The 22729-nt window shown below is 39.6% G+C and overlaps 1 protein-coding gene across 2 annotated transcripts in view; it reads left to right on the plus strand.

Annotated features, from left to right (window-relative positions):
• Window positions 1-3001: 3001 nt before the first annotated feature.
• Window positions 3002-22729, plus strand: part of LOC124801454 (protein-L-isoaspartate O-methyltransferase domain-containing protein 1-like) — a 58695-nt gene continuing 38967 nt past the window's right edge. The window contains exons 1-3 of one of the 2 annotated variants that reach the window (XM_047263076.1): window positions 3002-3354; window positions 3494-3847; window positions 3921-4055. In XM_047263076.1, coding sequence (XP_047119032.1) covers window positions 3541-3847; window positions 3921-4055 — 442 coding nt within the window. In that variant the 5' untranslated portion in view covers window positions 3002-3354; window positions 3494-3540. Of the gene's footprint in view, window positions 3848-3920; window positions 4056-22729 lie in introns of both variants that reach the window. The other variant, XM_047263075.1, reaches the window with a different exon arrangement.

The following is a 22729-nucleotide window of genomic DNA, read 5'->3' on the forward strand; positions in this document are numbered from 1 at the left end:
TACTGTGTATTGACTAGGGACAAGGAGTATGCTTAATATTCTAAATAGTGATTTACAGGTTTTTCTTTGCTGTTCTGAATAGTAAGGATGGTTAGGCAAAATGCCTTTTTTGTATTGAGGGGCAATCTGTTTGGTGTAAGCAATGAGTCTAGTTGGCTGTATTTATATTAACTACTATTCATCTGTATTAGAGATAAGGACACTGTTATTGTCAGCAAAGAGAAATGTCTCACTAGTTGATAGGGTGGATGGGAGGTCATTTATATAAAGTAGAAATAACAAGGGACCTAAAACCGAGGCCTGTGGTACACCATGTCTTATGACTTGTGTGGGCGAGTGCACCCCACTTAGAATTCCTGATTGGCTGACTTTATTTATATGAAGGTATTTCGCTTGGTCTTTGGAATGCAAAAGTATGTTGCGATTTACCAAAAAAAAAAATGGCTCTGAGAACTATGGGACTTAACATCTATGGTCATCAGTCCCCTAGAACTTTGAACTACTTAAACCTAACTAACCTAAGGACAGCACACAACACCCAGTCATCACGAGGCAGAGAAAATCCCTGACCCCGCCGGGAATCGAACCCGGGAACCCGGGCGCGGGAAGCGAGAACGCTACTGCACGACCACGAGCTGCGGACTGCGATTTACCATGTCAAAAGCCTCTGTGAGGTCAAGAAAGCCACCTTTAGCTGGGTATTTCTTTTCAACAAGATGTATAGTGGTAACAAGAAATTTGTGTATTGTATCAGCAATGGTTTCATTTTCTCAGAAGCCATAGTGAGCAGAAGAAATAGTGCTATTTTCTCGCAAAAATGATTTTAGTCTGGCAGCCATTGCATATTCAATTATTTTCTAAATATAGACAGTGCTATAACTGAATGGTAGTTTCAAGGATCTTCTTTAGATCTTTTTTATATATGAATATGACTTTTGCTATTTTAAAGTTTCTTGGGAAAATAAAGTATTTATTACATGAGACAGCGTCTTATTAATACGTTTGCTGCTTCTATGGGGAAGGAAGCAGGGGATCATGTCTTCCCTGCTGATATATTTTTCTTTATTTTACTACTAATTATCTTTTATATCTTTGTTCCCAATGTTGGTGATAAAAAAATTTGTATTGTTGCAGGTCCCATATTTAGAACTGATTGAGGGCAACTATCTTTTATTTTTTAAATTCCTGAGCTACCTCCTCTTGGTGAGTAATCAATCTGCATTTACTTTTGAAGTTTAATGTCACTAAAACTGTTCTTATTCCTAAATGATTTTTCATTAATTGTTTGCCACATGCATTTGCTTTTATTACATGAATATTTCAGAAGGATGTTATTTTGTAGGTTTTTGTTGCAGTATTAGCCACATTTTTAAATATTCTTTTGTATGCAGTGAAGTTCTTAAATTTTTCACTTATGCCAAGATTTGTCTTGCTGAGCAAGAAAATCTCTATCTCCCTATTTTCCACTTTGCTGAGATATACATGATGTGATCCCATTGGAGGATGCCCTCTTGTTATTTATATTTTTGTTTTTAAAGGGAAATGGTGGTTAAATAGTAACAGAAAATGTTTGAAAAAGTGTCAGATGGTTTATATACTGTTTTCTCTCTGCATGTGGGACAAAAAGTTAAGGACATTGCTTTGAGGAAAACATCTGCTTTGTATCCTCATTTTTCTGGGTTGATGTTTACTTTTAAAAATGACTGCCTTTATAATCAGTGTATTATCGTCAGGAAATCCCAATTTTACAGACCTGAATGAACAATGCAAGATATTAAGTACTTGGTCAAGAGCGCTGAAGTTTTGGTTGGTTTTACCCCAGATAGGGATGTTTCCTTCATATTAAAGTTGTGACAGTTCATAACACTTTTTAAAAAACATTAGCCACTGACCTTTGCCTTCTGCAAGAAAATTTATATTAAAATCACACAGATTATGCCCCATGATGGTTTTCTTTTTATCACTTTTTCTGTATAAGGAGCAAAAGCTGCCCAAAGGAGATCTATAAACTGATATTACATAAACATCGATATCTATGATGCCCAACAATACTATGTCGTTTTCAATGAGTGACAGCTGCATGTGTCCAGCATTGAAACCACAAATCTGCCTTTTACAAATACGCAGCTTCTCCACCTTTGAAGACTTTCTGTGAAAAGTCGATTAGTCTTTCCCTCCTACATACTCCATATATTTTCCACGCACAACATACAACCGGGAGCCCAATAAAATAATGTCGAAGCTCTTCTATGCTTCCATGAACGATGTATATATTGTCATGTGGTGGTACAGTATTTTAATGGACTGTAGAGGATCAGATAGAAGAAAGTGAATTTTCACGTACTTGCTTCTTCTTTTTCAATGTGGATATGCAGTAACACAATAATTAAAAGTTTAACTCTCCATTTGGAAAAAAAAAATTGTGTAATCATCAGGGTCTTAGCGTGATATTACTTTTAGTAGATTTCACGGTTAGATTATTCTCTAAATTGCAATCGTTCTCTGGACCAGCGCTGTTTTCTTTATCTTCTTTATACACAGTGCTATAGAATGCAAAAAAAAAAAAAACGCTTTGTCTTCATTCGTAGATATTCTCAATAGAGTCAAAATACTTCACCAGACGAACAACGCCTTATTCAAAAGTGAGATTGAATTGACAAGATAAGTCTCGTTGGTACACTTACGCCTACGAACTTATTTGACAAACTCAAGGATCAAACTAGAAAGGGGCGAATTTGACAACAGGCTTGACCCTGTACGGGGTGGTTAAGAAGACAGCTTTACATAGCATATTAACATTTAGCCACGAGAGTATATGCGATTTGTATGATCGATACTCACCATTATTTTTTAAACTTTTTTATGTTCGTGATATTTCAGTATTGTGTTTAAGCAGAAATTGTAAATAGAACCACAATATGAATAATTATTTAATTTACTGGAGCTGTTTCCGTGTGTGTGATTTTTTTTGTTTATTTTTTCCCACTCCGCGCAGTTAGCGCCTAAGAACTCTCAAAGGCGGTGGGATAATTGTCAAGACTGGCGTCTGAAAGTTTTGTGTTGTTGTGTATCTGTTTACTTTTGGGTTGAAATAGTTTATTCTATTCCGGGATCTATCGCAGGAATTTAAGTGCGTTTATGTTTATTAGAAAGAACATTGCCTAGGAAAAATAGTATTTTTAAATGACGCGTTGAAGATCTTCGCCTTTGACGTTTTTTAAACTCAACCAGCTGATCGACCTTGAACTCATCCCCTCAGCTTGTACATACTACATATATTCAGCTGTTATGAAGATTCAGTACATTGGCAGTTAACACTGCGTAGGTTTCACGTGAACGGTACAAAAACATTTAGTGAGTAAATAGGATTTGTTGGCAGATTTCGATTATATCGTAGCGAATCATACAACATGGAGTAACAAAGAATAATACGTACAGATACGACGTAATGAAGAATGGAACATAGCTTTTAAAGAGAGTGTTTATTTTACAGTCCATTGATAGTGAGGGAGATACACTGATTGTGTACGACGGTTCACCATGGGAGGTGCTGTAAGTGCTGGAGAAGACAATGATGATTTAATAGATAACTTGCTAGAAGCTGACTACATCAAAAGTTCAGTTGTCGAACGAGTTTTTCGAGCCGTTGATCGTGCACATTACTTCACACCAGATTTTCAGGACACAGCATACAAAGACGTTGCTTGGAAAAAAGGAAATCTACATTTGTCTGCTCCCTGCATATACAGCGAAGTGATGGAAAGTTTGCGTCTTGCCCCCGGTTTGAGTTTCCTTAATCTTGGTTCGGGAACTGGCTATTTAAGCACAATGGCAGGCTTGATTTTAGGTATGAACTACCATAACTTGCTTCAGTTGCCACAGTAAGTTTAAATATTTTAAGTTACGATTTATATTTTCAGGGCCGTATGGTGTAAATCATGGAATAGAAATTCATGAGGATGTATTGGCGTATGCCTGTGTGAAATTGGAAGAGTTTAAAAGAATTTCTCCTGCACTTGATGAATACGAATTTTGTGAACCAAAGTTCGTGAATGGTAAGCCGTAGCCTAAAACAGTTTGGCTTTTATCTGTAGGGTTGAGATGTATAGTGAGCAACACTCTGTCGTGCAAAATATCATATATCATCCCGTTGTCTGTATACTTTTTTGTTGCGACAGCCTTTTACAAATCGTAAATAAAGTAACTGTATCACCATATGTTTGGAGAAGAAACATTTGCACAAATGTTATCACTGGAGGAAAATGTATCTCCAAAATTATCCTCAATAATAGAATTGTTGAATTCCTAGATTTCATAGTATTACACTGTATTGGTACCAGGTATATTACATGTGTAACAACAAAATTAAATTACATGCAACTTGAAAAGTACTTGGACAGGACAAAGTCAAACATTGCTTCCTCAAGCCATATGATACTATAAAATATTGGGGAAAAATTATTTGAAAACTTGGCACGTGTGATTGCAAGTTATACTATATCATGCAGCTGCCAAGACTAATTAAATTCAAATCTCTATTAAACAGGATTGATTGTTGTGGTTGTGTTACAAGAATTGTATGTACCTGTAATTCCATCAGTGGATGGAAGTTGTTTTATGGATTCAAAGACTGTGTTAATTCATAATTTACAAGTGAATTTTACCTGTGACCTCTCACATGGTAGCGCAATGAGTGCCAGAAATGGGTTCCAGTTCGATCCTGCAACTATTTACCTTGTATCTGTCAGAAAATTGTTCTGTGATGGAACTATCCATTGTCAGATCTGGAACTAGCTCTCCTGCTTATCATCTTGTTGGATTTAGTGAAGAATGGCATAGCCACAATGTGAGTGGGTTCCATAATGAATTGTTAGATCTTCGCAGAATGTAGCGTAGCAGTGTCACTTACTGATAAGTGGATAAGTATAAATTATATGTCAAATTGTGTATCCTGTCAGAGAAATAATTTCTATGGCAACTGCTTTATTACTTAAGCTGTGGTGCAAAATCAAAGACTCATTCTGCAGTTCGTAGAACTGAGGGATGTGAATAAGTCCTTCCACCACCCCACACATACTAATATTACTCTTATTGTGCAAATGGTTAGACCATTTTGGTTTGAAAATGTAATTAAATATACCATTGAAAATTGAAGATGATTTAGACAGAAGAAAGTTTAATTTTTATTGTTGAAAACACAGTAATCAGCTGCTAAAAAGTGGTACTTAAGAAGTTTATTTACCAGTCATAGTACAGAAATCACACATGCACAAAGAAAGCTAGAAAATAGCCCTGACAATATTTATTTTGCTTCTACATTATTTTTTGGAATGTAGGTTGTGGTGATAGATGAGTCTGCTTAGATTAGTTTGAAAGAGGGCATTTTGGTTGTAAGTGAATTTGGCAAAGGTGTTGTAATGACGATAGCAGTAAAATTTTACTGCATGTATTTTATGCATGTAAGGTTTTTGGAGAATGATTTATGTATGTCATTTTGATGACATGCATCAAAACAGATGGGTGGGATTCCTTCACTGGTCAGGGGGGGGGGGGGGGGGGGGGATGGTTGGAACAAATTAAGCTAAACATTGCTTGGATGCCGTGATGTGTTGCGTGACATCGTTGGACTGCAGTATGTTCGTTTTAGAATGGAAGTGAAATGTAGTAGAGGCAGTGTGCTCTTGTGGTTTGATTATGTGGTGTGTTTGTGAGGTATGTTGTGTCATTTAGTGTGCTACATTCATCATAATGTGGACTTCACAAAATTACAAGGTGGCAAAATAGATTATAGTGTATGGAATGTTCTCATGTTAGAGAGAATAGTTAATAAAATGCAAACTGTGCTCTTAGGTGCCTGTGTAAGCACTGAGTAAGTGGATCAATTTTTTTTTTTTTTTTTTTTAAGTAAATTACTGGAGTAGGTTGGTAGATCAGTGTTTATTAATATATATCGAATATGTGATTCTGTTATTAATAAGCATTGATAGCAATGCTTTGTCCCCTGATTTAGTTAAACATTGATCCACTTAGCGACATTTATCAAAAACTATTTTCTCACTTATTTTATTGTCTTGTCCTATCTGACTCATTCTATCTCGTGTTCAATTCCCATCATTTACCGTGCATGAAGTTACCACCAATTGCAACATGCAACAGAAAAGCCACATACACCATAAGTGCACATTTATTCTAGGTTAACTCAAGATTGTGATACCAGCATTTGGAGTGTGTGTTGTGTGTGTGTGGGGGGGGGGGGGGGAGGGAGAGATATTAGTATCCTGGTCTAGAGTTGAGTTGTATAGATGAACTGGAGATCAGGATATGGCTTTAGTTTTTGTAGTAGTGAGGAGGGGTTTATTGGTGTACTGTACTGGTCTAGGATTGGGCTATGTAGGTGAACTGGAGATAGTGATTCCAGCTTTTGTAGTTTGGGGGAGGGGGGGGGGGTGTTACTGGAAATGATGATGTTTGGTTTGTGGGGCACTCAACTGTGTAGTCATCAGTGCCCATGCAAAGTCAGTTTTTACACAGCCCCATTTTTGTACCCAGTCCAATCTAGCCATTGTCACGGATTATGATGATGATACGAACACCTGGTCCCTGGGCATAAATCATCTCCAACCCGGCCGGGGAATTGAACTGGGACCCTGTGCTCCAGAGGCAGCAACACTAGCACTAGACCACAAGCTGTGGATCCTGGTCTTGGGTTGAGCTGTATAGACTAACTGGAGATTGGGTACTATTATCTTTTGGTGTGATTTATATGATTTGTCAGATTTTATTTTTTGGCAGTTTAGAGAGTTTTGTTTTTTCAAAGTTTCGATTTTAACGCAGTCATTTTTATTATTGAATTTTTAGTTTGTCTCTATCCAAAACACCTCTTTCATGAGTTGTCCTGCTAATTTCATTGAGTTTAGTCAGTGAATTGGTTTACATGGTATCTGTATTTTTGTGGGTGTTGCGATCACTGTATTGCTCGCCATGTTGGATATATACAAAATAGGAGTTTTCGGCATGGGATGACGTTATTGGTCAAAGCAGCTTGGTGTTATCCCAGTCTCGGGTAAGGCCCATGACTTTGTTCATACAAAGGACACTTTGAAGATCAGTTAACTGAAGCCTGTGGTTCCACTTCGCGAACTTACAAGAAAATTGTCATCTTTCAACCTAACCTATATCTCTTGCTATGCTATGGATCAATCAGCCAATGCAAACAACATATGAAAAAAGTAATACTGACACAAAAAATATTGTGAGTGTTTGTGTCTCTTTGTGTTTGTGCTTGTATGATGCCACACACAACATCATTTGTGTCTCGGCACAAAGTTGTTCAGTTGGACCTCCACAGCTGGTCTTCCCTTTTCTGGCGATGTCTGCCCCCTGCCATCTTTCTCCCTTGATCTTGGACTTTTTCCATGTGATGTTCATGTCTCCTAAATGTTACAAAGGTGTGCTTCACTGTAGGAATAAAAAATGTTAGTCGGATAAAGATGCTTTAGATAAAACAGACATTGCCAAAGAGACCTGTTTTTTTCCACTTGTAATTCCCCACTGTTCTTCTAATGAACTAAGGTTCTTAATTCTTACTCATTTTCCAATACTTTTGCTCCTTAATGGTTTTTGTTGCTGATTATAAAAATCAGTTTCGGCTGACTGTGGTTTACGGAATCACAGTAAAGCACCAACATATTTTTCATGTAGATTTTGCCTCCTCGTGTAACGTTCAGAATGGAGATATATATACTGTTAGGATGGTATTAAACAAGCTGCTATCTAGTGTAAAACAAGAAATTAGCAATCACTACCAAAACAAAAGAAAATTTTAAAAATACCTCATTACCTAATGTGTGCACAAATTATCAGAATTCGCAGATTCGAGATAGAAAATTTTGTTAGCTCCTGTCCACATCCCTCCATGTCCCTGATCCTTCCACCCCCTTCCCTTCCTCTCCCTCTCTTTTGGAGTATGTTTTGTGTCTACATCCAGAGACGGACACTTGTGACTGTAAGACATGGTTGCTCTTCTTTCCTCTCTATAGTGGAAAGTCTCCGTCTTCCCTTTGTCCTTCTCTTTTCCTCGATTCTTCTCTTTACCTTCTCTGCTGCGGCATTTGAGACCTCTTCTCTTCTTTCCTTTTATCTGTTCCTCCCTTTCTCTTTCTTTCCTCCCTGTGTGTGTCTGAAGGCCTACCTATGCGTAGCCGGTGACGGGGTAATGCATAACTCCTTGCCCCGGGTGGACAAGGAGGACACACATGTACTCCCTGGTAAAGGCCAGGCCTAGGGAGGGTGATTACTCAAGCTGGTATCTTCTGAACTTGCCGATCAGTCCCTCCATCCCTTTCTCAGGAGATGTGACTAAAGTCTGGACAATCACCTAAGGCGGTAGTGCCCTCAGAGAGGGCCCCTGCTAGGAAGGAGCACGCCATTGAAGATGTCAGTAATCATGGGGGATAATTCCACAATGGTTTCCTCTACTTCTACAACTTCTGCCCACAAGAGAAAGCTAGATGCGTCTCAGCCATGGACAATTCTTCCATTAGTGCCAAAGTTTGTAGTTGTTTCTCTGTCTGGCGGAGGTCAAGACTTCTTTACAGTCAACCCTTTCATTATTCAGAAAGGTGTCGCTGCAATTGCAGGCCCTGTAAAGTCTTGTTCCCGGTTATCAAATGGCACCGTGTTGTTTGAAATAGACAGTGCCCACCAGCCACATAAGCTGCTTCGAACTACACTGCCACACACCATCCCTGTCCGGGTGGAAGCACACTGTACTTTAACTCATCGCGTGGGGTGGTTGTAAAAGATCACTCAATGGATTATCCATTGAGAAAATTCAGAATTACCTGTCTGACCATGGCGGAACGGCTGTACATAGTCTTGAAAAGGGTTGACAAGGAATTGGTACTGACCCGCACTCTCATCTTGACATTTGACAGAATTCAACTTCCATCGAACATTCAAGTAGGATTTAAGATCATTTCAGTTCGCCCTTGCATCCCCAACCCTATGCGTTGCTATCAGTGTCAGCAGTTTATTTATACCAGCGTCATGTTCCATTGTGGTCAAATGTGTTACATGTGGCAGGGATGCTCATGAGGGTGATTGTTCACCTCCATCCTGTCGTTGCATCAACTGTATGGGCAACCACACTGTTTCCTCTGGCGATTGCCCTGCTCCCAGTGGGTAAATGTAGCACTGTCCTTGCCTCTCCTTGACCTACTAAGGAGGTAGCCACACAGACTTGCGATCTCACCTTTAGCGCCATGGTCGTCAGATTGGCCAGCCCAAAGATTGCCCGTTCAACCTCCCCACAATCACCTGCTCACTCTAATGCTCAAACTTCATCGGCTTCTGCTAAGTCACAGGCCCCAAAATCAGATGCCCGGACTTCAAGAGCGAGCCTACTTGTGAAGATTTTTTATGTACCCCGACCTCACAACCATCAACTCCTCCTTCATCTCAACGACCTGCTTCCAAGAAGGCGCAAAAGGCACAAAGTTCCTCTCCTTCTCGGCTATGGCGTGTCTCTTCTACAGCGCAACCCAGCAGTAGCCGCCCTCGGCCATCTTCCATGTCGCTGAGACGCACCGATGGCGGCCAATCAACCAGACAATGACTGGTGGCAGGAGCTGCCCCCAAACACCCTAAGGATCAGGATCTTCTGCCTTTGGCTGAATGCTGTTCCATGCCGTCGGCCCCCGGCTCTCAGTGGTTGTTGAGTTGATGGCAACCATGGTGAGATTTTTCCCTTTCCTGTCCACCCTATGTCAATTATCCACTGGAATTTGCTCCATTTGGGATAAATAGTTGACCCTTGTATGATCCTACTCCCCGATCATCTTCTGTCTTCAGGAAACAAAGCTACATCCCCATAATCACTTTGTCCTTCCCTCATTTCCAGTCAGTCCAGTTTGATCTCCCCTCTGTTGATGGCGCTCCAGCACATGAGACTTATGATTCTTCTTGATGATACTATCCATTATTACCCAATCCCCTTAAACAGTTCCTTCCAAACTGTCGCTGTACGTCTATCCCTTTCTGGATACAGCTTCTCTCTTTGTAGTGTATACATTCCATGGTCCACACCAATGGCAAGAGCTGATCTCCTTGGTCAGCTCCCACCCCCCTTATTTGCTGGTTGGGTTTTCAACACCCACCACCCGCTTTGGGGATCTCCACGTCCTTGTCCGAGAGGCTCCCTATTGAGTGATCTCTTGCACAAGCAGAACTTGTTTGGTTCAACACTGGGGCACCTACATTTTTCTTTCCCTCCATATCAACCTTCTCTCATTTGGACCTTTCGGTCGGTACTGTTCAGCTAGCTCGGCACTTGGAATGGTTTGCTCTTGCTAATACACACTTGAGTGACACATTTTCCATGTGTCCTTAGATTACAGCCGCAAATGCCATCTATGCACCAAAGACGCTGGAAGTTTTCCCAAGTGATAGGACACAAATCTCCTCTCTAGCAACATTTGATGACCGTCAATTTCCTAGCATAAACAATCAGGTTACTCATGTTACGGAAGTTATTCTTACAGCCGCAGAATGTTCAATACCTCATACCTCCCCTTTGCCCCAGGACCCCCAGTTCTTTGGTGGAACGAGGCGTGCCATGACACAGTACGCGAGCAGAGACGTGCTCTTCGTGTTTTCTGCCACAATCATACATTGGCTAACTGTATCCGCTATAAGCAGTTAAGTCCATGATGCTGTTGCATCATTCACGATAGCCAGAAGGCAAGCTGGGACTTCTTTACCAGCTCCTTTAATCTGTAGTTTGGAGTCGAATTCAACGGTTATCCGGCATGTCTAGTGTCTCCCTGATCTCTGGGCTAACTGTCGCACAAGTTACCTTAGTAGTCCCAGTCACAATTTGTATCTCATTGGGTCAATACTTTGCTGAGATTTCGAGCTCATCAAATTACCTGCCAGTCTTTCTCCCGAAGAAACACCAGTGGAATTGTGACTCCTTGCTTTCTCCTCTCAAAATTGTGAAAGCTATAATACCGTTTTTTCTGTGCAGGAACTCCAACATACACACTCTTCCTCTCGCTCTTCCACCCCAGGACCTAATAGCGTCCATGTCCAAATGTTACTGCATTTATCATACCATAGTCTGCATTACCTCCTCATCCTTTATAATCGAATTTGTCAGACAGTACCTTTCCCAGAAGATAGCGGGAAGCTGTTGTCATTCCTGTTCCAAAACGTGGAAAGGACAAACATCTCCCCTCTGGCTATTGCCCCATCTCTCTCACGAGTAGTATATTTAAGGTTTTGGAGTGTACGATACATTGCCATTTAGGCAGGTGGCTGGAGTCCTGAAACCTTTTAACACCTGCCCAATGCAGTTTCTGAAAGCATCGTTCCACAGTTGACCATCTTGTTGCTCTCTCCACTTATATCATGAAAAATTTTCTCAGGAAACGCCAGACGGTAGCTACATTTTTTTGATCTGGAGAGGGCATACAATACCTGTTGGAGGACAGGTATCCCCCACACACTATTCTCTTGGGGCTTTCAAGGCCAGCTACCCCTTTTCACTCGTGAATTTATGACAGAACACACATTTAAGGTGCGGATGAATACTACTCACTCCTGTACTTTCTCCCAAGAAAATGGGGTGCTCCAGGGCTCCGTGCTAAGTGTTGCACTGTTTGCCATTGCCATAAATCAAATTATCGATTTTCTCCTTCCCGATGTCTCGAGTTCACTCTTTGTTGATGATTATAGCTCTCAACGGACCAGCCTTCTTGAACGACGTCTTCAAGGATGTCTTGATCGCCTCCATTCATGGAGCACCGAAACTGACCTTAGATTTTCTCTCAGTAAGACCGTCTGTATAAAGTTTTGACATCATGTGGAGTTTTATCTGCCATTCTTACGTCTCGGCCCTATCATCCTTCCCTTCACAAACATCGCCAAATTCTTGGGTCTTCTGTTGGACAGAAAACTGTACTGGTCTTCCCACTTTTCATATCTTTCGGCTCGCTGTCTGTGATCCCTCAACACCCTCCGTGTTCAGAATGGTACCTCCTGGGGAGCGGACCGCCCTAGTGTGCTCGCAATTGGACTATGGAATCATAGTTTACTCCCCTGAACAGCCGTCTATTCCTCAACATCTTGACTCTGTCCACCATCATGGATTGCTTTTAGCATTTGCATCTTTTTAACCAGCCCTGTTGAGAGCCTTTACACTGAGACTGCTGAACCTACGCTGTCAAGTTGGTGAGCTGTCCTTCTGAGTCGTTACACTAGTCATCTTGTCTTCCACGCCTACTCGTCTGACCCATGCCCTTTCTTTCGATGCCTCCTTGGATTTAGGGTCTGAAGGCCGCCCTTCCTCTCTACTGCCACCGGGAGTCCACTTCTGTCAACTGCTACATTCCCTTCACTTCCAGTTCCCTAAAACTTTCTTGACAAATGGGGGTATGCCGCCACCTTGGCTTCACGCCCAGACCTGCCTTCTCCGTGACCTTTGCTAGCTTCCCAAGGATAGCACCCCCCCCCTATAGTTTATCGTCGGGCATTTGCTGCTTTGTGCACACAAATGGAGGATGCCACATTTATTTACACTGACAACTCAGAGACCACATTTGGTGCCGGGAGTGCCTATATTGTTGGTGACAACCCTATTAGATTTTGGCTTCCTGACCAGTGTTCAGTTTTTACTGCAGAACTTTGCGCTGTTCTCCAGGCTGTCCAATACCTCCGTCGCCATAAGCGGATACAGTATATTATGTGCTCAGATTCGCTCAGCTCTTTTCTCAGCCTCCAAGCTCTTTATCCCTACCACCCTGTGGTCCACGGGATTCAAAACTGCCTCCACATGTTCCAGTTGGAGGGTGTCTTTGTGACATTCCTCTGGATCCCAGGGCACGTTGGTATCCACGGAAACAAGGCAGCCGATATAGTGGCAAAGGCTGCAGTCTCTCTTTCTTGGCCCGCTGTTCGCGTGGTTCCCTTTGCCGATCTACAGAGCGTTTTGTCATCATGTTGCCCTTTTATGGCACACACATTGATCTGCACTTCTCAGTAATAAATTACGGGACGTAAAACCTCTTTCCTGTGCGTGGACCTCTTCCTCCCTGCCTCGACGTCGGGAGGAGGTAATTTTAACTAGACTCCGGATAGGGCACTGTCTTTTTATCCATCGACATCTTTTATGTGGCAATCTTCCCTCACTTTGTCCCCACTGCTCTCATCTGTGCACGGTGAGACGCCTTTTATTTCAGTGCCCCTATTTTAATCCACTACTCGCTCTTTTACAGCTGTTGCCTGATATATCTTCCCTTTTAGCAGATGACCCGCACTCAGCCGATTGCGTCCTTGAGTTTATCAGTGTCAGTGAGGTGACATCGGTCATTTGTAGCTTTTTTTCGGTGGAAACAACCCCTCTTAAATAGCAGATTTCCTTCCATTTTTTGTTTCCCTCCTTCTTGAGTTTTGCTCCCATTGCTGCTGATTTAAAATTCGGTTTTTTACCCTTCCTAAGCCACAGAATGGGCACCACCATAACAGTTCTGTGCCCCAAAACAATAAAAGAAAAATGTACAAGTGTGTGCTTGTGAATTAATGCTCAAAAACAGTTCACTTTTAATTGTAGCAGTATATAGATCCACACTGGGAAATTTTCAATTATTTATGAGGAACATAGATTCCTTACTGTGCTATCTGTCAGACATCAGCAAGCAGTTAATAGTCTGTGGTGACTTCAATGTAGATTTTCTACAGGATTCTGGTAGGAAAAATGATCTGGAAACCTTATTTGGATCCTGCAGTTTACTCTCAGTAGTTAACTTTACAACACAGGTGGATAAAGACTGTAGGTCCCTAATTGATGTCTTCTTTGATGAGGCAAAAAGCAAGAAAATAACTGTTTACCCAGTGACAAATGCTCTCTCTGATCATGATGCACAGTTAGTCAGGCTAAATGACATAGTTCCTTACTGCATGTACACACCTCAGTGGAAGTCGGTTAGAATCATTACAGACTACAGAGTAAGTCTTTTTTAAGAGTAGTTTACAAGAAACAACCTGTGATGGAATTTTAAAGAGCCAAATGCCTGTATAAAATTTAATGTATTCCATGATAAATTCATATCAGTATTTGAAATTAGCTTTCCGCACAAGCTAATCAGAAGGGACATTAAACAGCCATGTAAAAAACCATGGATTACTAAGAGGATTGAAGTATCTTGTGAAATGAAAAGGGAAATGTATCTTTTGGCAAGAATAAGTAGAGACCCTGCAGTAGTTGTGCGTTACAAAAACTCCTCAAAATTACTAAGAACAGTTATTAAAAAATCAAGAAACATGCACATACTGTCAAAACCCAGTACGTCTGACAGCAAAGTTACGGCATTATGGAATATAGTGAAGAAAGAGACAGGACAGCCAACCACAGGAGAGCATAACATTACTATTGAATTGAATGGAAGGGTTATAAATAACAAGTCACAGGTAGCAAATGTATTTAATAATCATTTCTTAAACATAGTAGAAAGCATAGGGATCAACAGTTCAAGAGAAAGATAACAGCAATATGTTGAAGAAGTAACTCTCATAAAATTACATCATATGAATGTACCACCAACTTCTACTTCTGACATTAAGAGGATCATACATTCTCTCAAGAACAAAAGCTCTTCCGGTTCTTATGGTGTCTCCAATACCGGTTCTTATGGTGTCTCCAATAGAGTACTAAAGATTTGTTCCCATATAATAAGTCCAGTATTGTCCAAAATACGTAATACTCGAGACATTTTTCCAGAGAGACTAAAATATGCCATTGTTAAACCCCTCTTTAAGAAAGGTGATTCGAGAGATGTCAGTAACTACCGATCTATTTCACTACCAACATCATTTTCCAAAATTTTTGAGAAGGCGATGTATTATAGAATAGTATCTCACCTTGGCAACAATATCATCCTCAGCAAATCACAGTTTGGGTTTCAGAAGAGTTGCTCGACAGAGAATGCCATCTACATGTTCACACACCAGATGTTACAAGCATTAAATAAATAATAGCACCAGTAGGGGTTTTCTGTGACCTATCCAAGGTATTTGATTGTGCAAATCATAGTATACTCCTAGATAAATCAAAGTTAATGGGATTAACAACCATTGGATCATAGCATATCTAACCAAAAGAATGCAGAAAGTTGTACTTGGTAGTAATTCAACCAACAGAATACAGGGACATAATTCTGACTGGGGAGAAATCGCGTGTGTAATTCCCCAGTGCTCAATCTTGAGTCCACTACTGTTTCTCATATACGACGGTTGGAACTTTAATAGTGGCGACTATTTATTTACAGCTTGTACAAAATAGATGTGTGTTTCAAAGTTTTACTGGCCTTCAAAGTAGTCACCAGCATTGTGTATAACCCATCGCGAGCAATGTGGAAGTAGTAGGATACTCTTAGCAGTGCCAGTTGTGTTGACAGTTCGAGCAGCACGGTCTGTTGCTCGACGAATTTGTAGCAGTTCTGAAGCGAGTGCCGTGAAGTGTTTCCTTCAGTTTACAAATAGTAGTTGAACTCACGACGGTTTAAGTTAGGGGAGTGCATTAGGTAGTATAGCACTTAGCAGCCCCATCACTCAAACAAATCAGTAACAGCTTGCACTGTACGTGCTTGAGCATTGTCCTGCAAAATGATGGTAAAGTCCTGCAGAAAGTGTCATCACTTTTGTCTGTATGCTGTTCATTTTTGGAACTCAACCTACAACCATCTTAGAGACAGAAGTGATGACACTTTCTGCAGGACCTAATCATCATTTTTGCAGGACAGTGTTCAAGCATGTACTGTGCAAGCTGTTACTGATTTGTTTGACTGATGGGTCTGCTGTACTACCTACTGCACTCTTCTGACTTAAGCCCTCATGAGTTCAACTCAGATTTCTAAACTGAAAGAAACACTTCATGGCATTTGCTGCAGAACTGCCACAAATTCGTCAGGCAATAGACTGCGCCGCCCAAACTGTCAACACAACTGGCACTGCTAAGAGTAGCCTACGGCTTCCACATTGCTGGCAATGGGTTATAAACAATGCTGGTGACTACTTTGAAGGTCAGTAAAACTTTGAAACACGTACCTATTTTTTACGAGCTATAAATAAATAGTTGCCACTATTAAAATTCCAACCCTCGTATGTAAATGATCTACTGTCTAATGTACAACAAGCAGAATTAGTTCTTTTTGCAGATGACACCAGTATTGTAATCACTCCCAACATACATACAGAAATGGTGAACGAAGTTCTCAAAAATGGTATTCTGCGAATGGTCTCACCTTGAATTTCACAAAGACACATCATATTCAGTTCTGCACCCCAAGGGTTACTGCACCAGTATAAGTGTAACACGTGATGATGAAATAATATGTAGGGTGGAAACTTCAAAATTCTTAGGTGTCCATATTGATGAGAATTTAAATTGGAAAAAATGCATTTTGGAACTCCTAAAACAACTTAGTTCAGCCCTATTTCCATCTAGAATCATAGCAAATTTTGGGGAGAGAGAAATCGATGTTGTTGTTGTTGTCTTCAGTCCTGAGGCTGATTTGGTGCAGCTCTCCATGCTACTCTATCCTGTGCAAGCTTCTTCATCTCCCAGTACCTACTGCAACCTACATCCTTCTGAATCTGTTTAGTGTATTCATCTCTTGGTCTCCCTCTATGATTTTTACCCTCCATGCTGCCCTCCAATACTAAATTGGTGATCCCTTGATGCCTCAGAACATGTCCTACCAACTGATCCCTTCTTCTGGTCAAGTTGTGTCATGAACTCCTCTTCTCCCCAAGTCTATTCAATACCTCCCCATTAGTTATGTGATCTACCCATCTAATCTTCAGCATTCTTCTGTAGCACCACATTTTGAAAGCTTCTGTTCTCTTCTTGTCGAGAAATCAATAAGTTGACATATTCTGGTTATTTTCATTATTCAATAATGTCATGTGGAATAATGTTCTGGGGTAGCTCATCTTTAAGAAAGAAGGTCTTCATTGCACAAAACATGCTGTAAGAATAATATGTGGTGCTCGCACACTATCATCTTGTAGACATCTGTTTAAGGAGTTGGGCATTCTAACTACTGCTTCACAGTATATTTATTCTCTCATGAAGGTTTGTTATAAATAATCCACTACAGTTCAAAAGGATTAATGAGGTACACAATTACAATACTAGAAGAAAAAATGGCATGCATTACTCAACATCAAGGTTGTCTTTAGCACAGAAAGGGTCACACAGTGCTGCAAAAAAAATTTTTTTGACCTCTTACCCAGTGATATAAAATGTCTGACAGACAGCAAGGTAAAAATTGAAAATAAATTGAAAAATTTCCTCCCTGACAACTCTTATTCTGTAGAATAATTTCTATGTTTGTAATGTGTAAAAGTGGCAGGTAGGAACTGCTAACTCAATCTGTATCTCTTGTGTGTTTTTTTTTTTGGGGGGGGGGGGGGGGGAAGGGGGGGAATAATTATATGGTGGTGATTAGAGTACATGTAGATGTACAAATTAATATGTAAAATTACTCGTTCCATGTCATGACAATTTATTGTGCAAAACAATCCGTGGAACACGAAAGTAACTACCTTACTTACCCACCTGGCCTTAATTTACGTCATTTTCTTCCGTCTCAGCATTTCTTCACTGCAACTACTCTTTGATTCACTCCATTTTAGTTTTTTTACATCTTTCATTGTCTTACCAGTCTGTTTTTCACTCCCCCCCCCCCCCCCCCCCTCCCACCTCTGTTACGTACAATGTACTTAGCTTTTCACTCCTATTAACTCATGCATGATGTTTAAGCAGTAATCTCTGTCTGAATATTACCGTGTCTTCACTTTTTAAGTCCTCAGGTTTTCAAATCTCATCTGATGCAGTCCCCGAAAATCAGTCTTTATTTCTCACCCTGTATGGTAAGTCTGCCCTGACACACAGTTTTGGGCCACTTTTCTGAAATCTACCCCTTTTCCTTCACCCCTCTTCCTTCCCCTCCAACCCTTCTGCCATCAGTCAAACAAATCAGTAACAGCTTGCACAGTACATGCTTGAACACTGTCCTGCAAAATGATGATTAGGTCCTGCAGAAAGTGTCATCACTTCTGTCTCTAAGATGGTTGTAGGTTGAGTTCCAAAAACTGAAAAAGGAGCCACTGACTCTGTAAGCTTGTCAATTACAACTGTCTTTTGTGTGTGTTCTGCTGCCGCTTGGTGAGTACAAAATATTGTTTGGTTAATGTGTTAGTAGTCAGTGTAAACACAGTGGGCAATATTTTTCCGTGTCAAGTGTTAAAATTTTTTCAATATTCTGCATATTTCACATCACTGGATTTCTAGTGTAAAATATGCATTTTGGCAACACTGTTTCCAGTGTTCTTCTCTTCTGTTTATAACATACGAATGACTACCATTCTGCATTGAGTTTTGAGTTCAGTTTAACTTTTTGTTAGATACAATTTCAGTGAGGAAATGCAGTAGTGGAAATGTGAGGCGAAAGAAGATACAAGAAAGTGGTCTTTAAGAAAAGTGAAAAACACTTCACAGTTGTTGGAAATCTGGCAGAGGTATTACAGAAATATCTTGGTCCTCAAGTAACGGTATTACCATCACATCCATTGTGCAGGAGTTGCTACACTCACTGCAAGAAGAAATTTAGTGACAACCCACCAGAAGGATCATCACCTGAATGTGAAACTGAAGAAGACAGTAAAGATGTTTATATTCCTGGGTGTGAAGTTATTGATGCATCGAATGTTATCGTTACTGCTGTGGCCTACTATATCCCCCGTAAATGTACAGGAAAAGTAAGAAGCACAAGAAGGAAAAACAGTATGTGAAAAGAAAAGTGGAAGAAATTGAAATAAGTTTTACACACGCAGCGTCTTCAAAATTTTGTTAAGCGTATAATATAGATGCTCTTGGTGCAGAACCTGAAGATAGTGATATATGCCCAAAATGTGATGTGTAGTTTCAAAACCTAAATACTGCTGTCTTAGTAGCCACCTAGTCTGAGAAGGTACAGTTACTGACACTGATATCAGGTAGCTATTCTAAGCAGCAAATACATAAATAATACATACCAACTCTCTCACATCATTTGGTTTCAAAAGCTTGTAAAAATATGAGAAAGGTATTTCGATGTGCCCAGATTCTTACTGTGGGCATCCATTGCAAGATGATACGCTTACCATTGCTCTGTAATATTAACTAAATGATGACAAAAATTGCAGCTGGCAAAGTACTAACCAGATTGTTGATATCTCTGTTAGTGAAAATGGTGAAAAAGGTAAAATGATATATGAAAAGGCCAATAAAAGAAGCAATCTCATAATGAAAAAGGAGAATCCTAGTTTAAAAATTGATGCATTGTGGAAGGGAGGATAGTTGAAGAAGACAGTAAAGTGAGAAAAGTTTGTTACAGAGGTTAAGCATTGCATCATGAAAGTAATAGCTCACCATCATATTCAGAGGAAGGTCATAGCAAAAGTAAAATCAGCCTTATCTCGGAATACAGACACATTAGTTTCATTTCGACTGTGCGGAGAAACTGTTCTGTCCCTTTGCAGAACGAAATTCGAAGTTACCACTGGCACACATCACAGATATCAATATTCACAGGGGTTGCTCACTTCCTTGGAACATCACATTGTTTTGCTATTGTCAATGATGATCCCATTCACGGCAGTGCATGTGCATGCTATGCTGTCGGCATGATAATTATGTCATAGCATCTAGAGGGCACGCATTTTCCTATAGTGTGTATGTAACTGATGGTGGAGCATCTGATTTTAAAAATCTCTTTGAGCTTTGAGCTTGATCAGCACTTTAGAACGGGGGGGGGGGGGGGGGGGGGGGAAGAAAAAGAGGGGTTGATTTTGAACACCGGGGCGAATTTGGACAGTATGGCTTATTTGCTCTTTGTCACTGCAATAGAAACAAAGAGTTACTTATTTTAACGTCCGTGCGCCAGTTATTTTAAACGCAAGATTGCATTTATCGCTTTCCACAACTGTTATTTTGCATCAATTGTTTCCGTAGGTGAGTAATTGACAAACAGTCTCAATGTTAAAAATCTATGCATTATCATAAAGTGGAAACTTTCTATTGTTGCACCGAGCAGGAAGTTATTGTAACCATAATTGTCTATGTGCTCAGTAGCTAACAGCATTGAGACAATTTATGTAAAAGTTTGTAGAGTTTTCTTGTGTAAGGTTATAAAATAACAATGGGTTTTGTGAAACTGTGTACTGTGTGGGATGATTTCGGACAATGCCAAGAACATATAAGAGCAAGAGAAGTGCTACAGTAGGGTGTAATTATGACACAGAACTTTTAGATAAAGCTGTTCGTGATATTCAGAGTGGTAAATTATCGTACAGAAAAGCGTGTGATATGTATGGTGTACCTAAATCAACCCTACATAATAAAGTGCAGAAAGCACATCCAAAAAAAAATGGGAGGACAGCCAGTGCTAAATAAAGAAGAAGAATAAATGTTGAAGCAAAGTATCTTGAGAGCTGCACATTGGGGATTTCCCTTCACTAAACTGGATATTAGATATTTAGTTAAAGGCTACCTTGATAAATCTAACGGAAAAGAGAAGAAACTTCGTAATAATTTGCCAGGGGAAGAATGGGTGCATTTATTCCTCAAATGACAGTCAGAAGATCTTTCTGTTCACTTAAGCAAAAATATTAAACAAGCTCGTACAGACCTTATCTGTAATATATCAAATTCATTATATCATTCCATATCATTTATTCATAATAAAGGGCTACCTTAAAATGTGTAAAATGTCACCAAAATCGAATAAAAAGCACATAGAATTAATAAAAAAAAAAGGCAGTAACTGTCCGAATTCACCCTCTATGTACTGTAACTTTGGACAGAGATTTAAAAAACACGTGTGTCCTGAAATCACCCCAATCCATGGACTTTGGACACTTTAACTGCCTCAGATAAATCTACCTACACATACACTTTCTGGTTCTGGGATATTTTATTCGTTATACATATACCCTACCATTTCCATAACAATCAATTTAATCTAACAATATATACGAAAGTTACAATCAAAATAACGACAAAACTGTCCGAAATCACCGCATTTGACTGTGCGTGTGCGTGTGATGTTTTCCCCACAACGGAACATGGAAAAAGTGCATGTGATGGGGTAGGAGGGCTCTGTAATCTCCAACATAAAGCTGTTGATGCTGTTAGAGATGCTACAGGGTTTGTACACACCGTATCAACATTAGTCACAAACGTGACACTCTTAATTCTAAATGAAAATACATTAGGGGAATTCCATTTAAAAAAGAGAGAAGAGTTTTCTGCTATGAAGCCTGTGGTAGGAATTCAATCAAGTCACTACCGGGTTGCATCCCGGAGTGGCACATACATTGCAAGAACGGTTCTCCATGAAGTGCAGCTTGTTACTGTCTGTGAAATGCAGAGACTACAGTATACATAAGAAGATTGTGTAGCGAGCCACTTCATTTCTTGTGTGTATCACAATCAGTGGTGGGTGGGACAGATAATAAGTGTCTCTCATGAGCTGCAAAATATAACCATCTCCTTTATGATCCCTCATGGCCCTGCTAATGCTTTTAGAAGGCAATCATCAAAAGATCAGTGTGCAGTTTCCATTTCCAAAGTACTGCTTTTGTTAGATCATTGTGGTCCGTGTACAAATTCAGCTCGGCTATATAAGTTCAGTGAGAAGCAGATAAAAAAAGAACTCTTTTCGACAGTGCAGTGTTGATTGTTACATTGTAGGCAATTGTAATTAATGAAAAGTCATGAAGTAGTAAAATCATGACAGAAGGCAATAATGATTTGGTGAACAATATCACAAAAAGAAAAATGGGTATAAATATTCTATATCTCATTTTTGTTATAAAATGCTTTTGAACAAAATTATGAATTGTTTTCCCACTCACTTAAAATGTTGTAAATTAATTATTTCGATACAGAAAATACCATTTTTGCATGACATTTACTTAAAATCAGTGATCAGTTTAAATAGTTAAGTGTCCATGATTTTTTTGACCTTGAGAGGAGAGTTAGGTCTATCTTAAAAATTGTCACATATTTTGAACAGACAAGTATTGCCTACTCTGATTGTACATTCCCTAAGTGCAGCGACCAGCTAAGGTATCATGAAATTTTTAGAACATGCAGGTATGAGGGTTTTTGGAGAAAATAATTTCTAAATAATGAAAAAAATTTCAGATTCTTTCATGTTTATGTACAAGTATTTTGACAGTTTAAGAATTTCATGCGTTAGTGTCATAGCTGACTATTAGCAATCCTTCCATTTATCATTTTTTCAAGACAGTTAACATCCTGCGATTATTCATATTTTCAAAACATAATTTTGAAATTCGCAAAAAAGTTACCAATTTTCATGTTTATTTTTCCAAAAAAATGAAAAAAAGCTCAGTGTGTATGTATTAGCTATGTTTTATAGTATTGGGAGCAAAGTATTTATTCTGAATAAATCCAGATGTCTATCACTTTTGGTTTCTTTATTGCAATTTTTCAATTTCCCCTTTTGTTATGGCATTTTCATAACTACTCTCATTTAGAGAGGTCTGCAGCATTATAACAAATTATCATAAAATCAAAATATTGTAGTTTGAGAGGTATCATGTGGAATTTCAAGATATATTTTTTCAGCAAACTCTGAAATAGTGATGTGACACATTCACT

Source organism: Schistocerca piceifrons, chromosome 1 (assembly GCF_021461385.2).
Source record: "Schistocerca piceifrons isolate TAMUIC-IGC-003096 chromosome 1, iqSchPice1.1, whole genome shotgun sequence".
Classification (NCBI taxonomy): Eukaryota; Metazoa; Arthropoda; class Insecta; order Orthoptera; family Acrididae; genus Schistocerca; species Schistocerca piceifrons.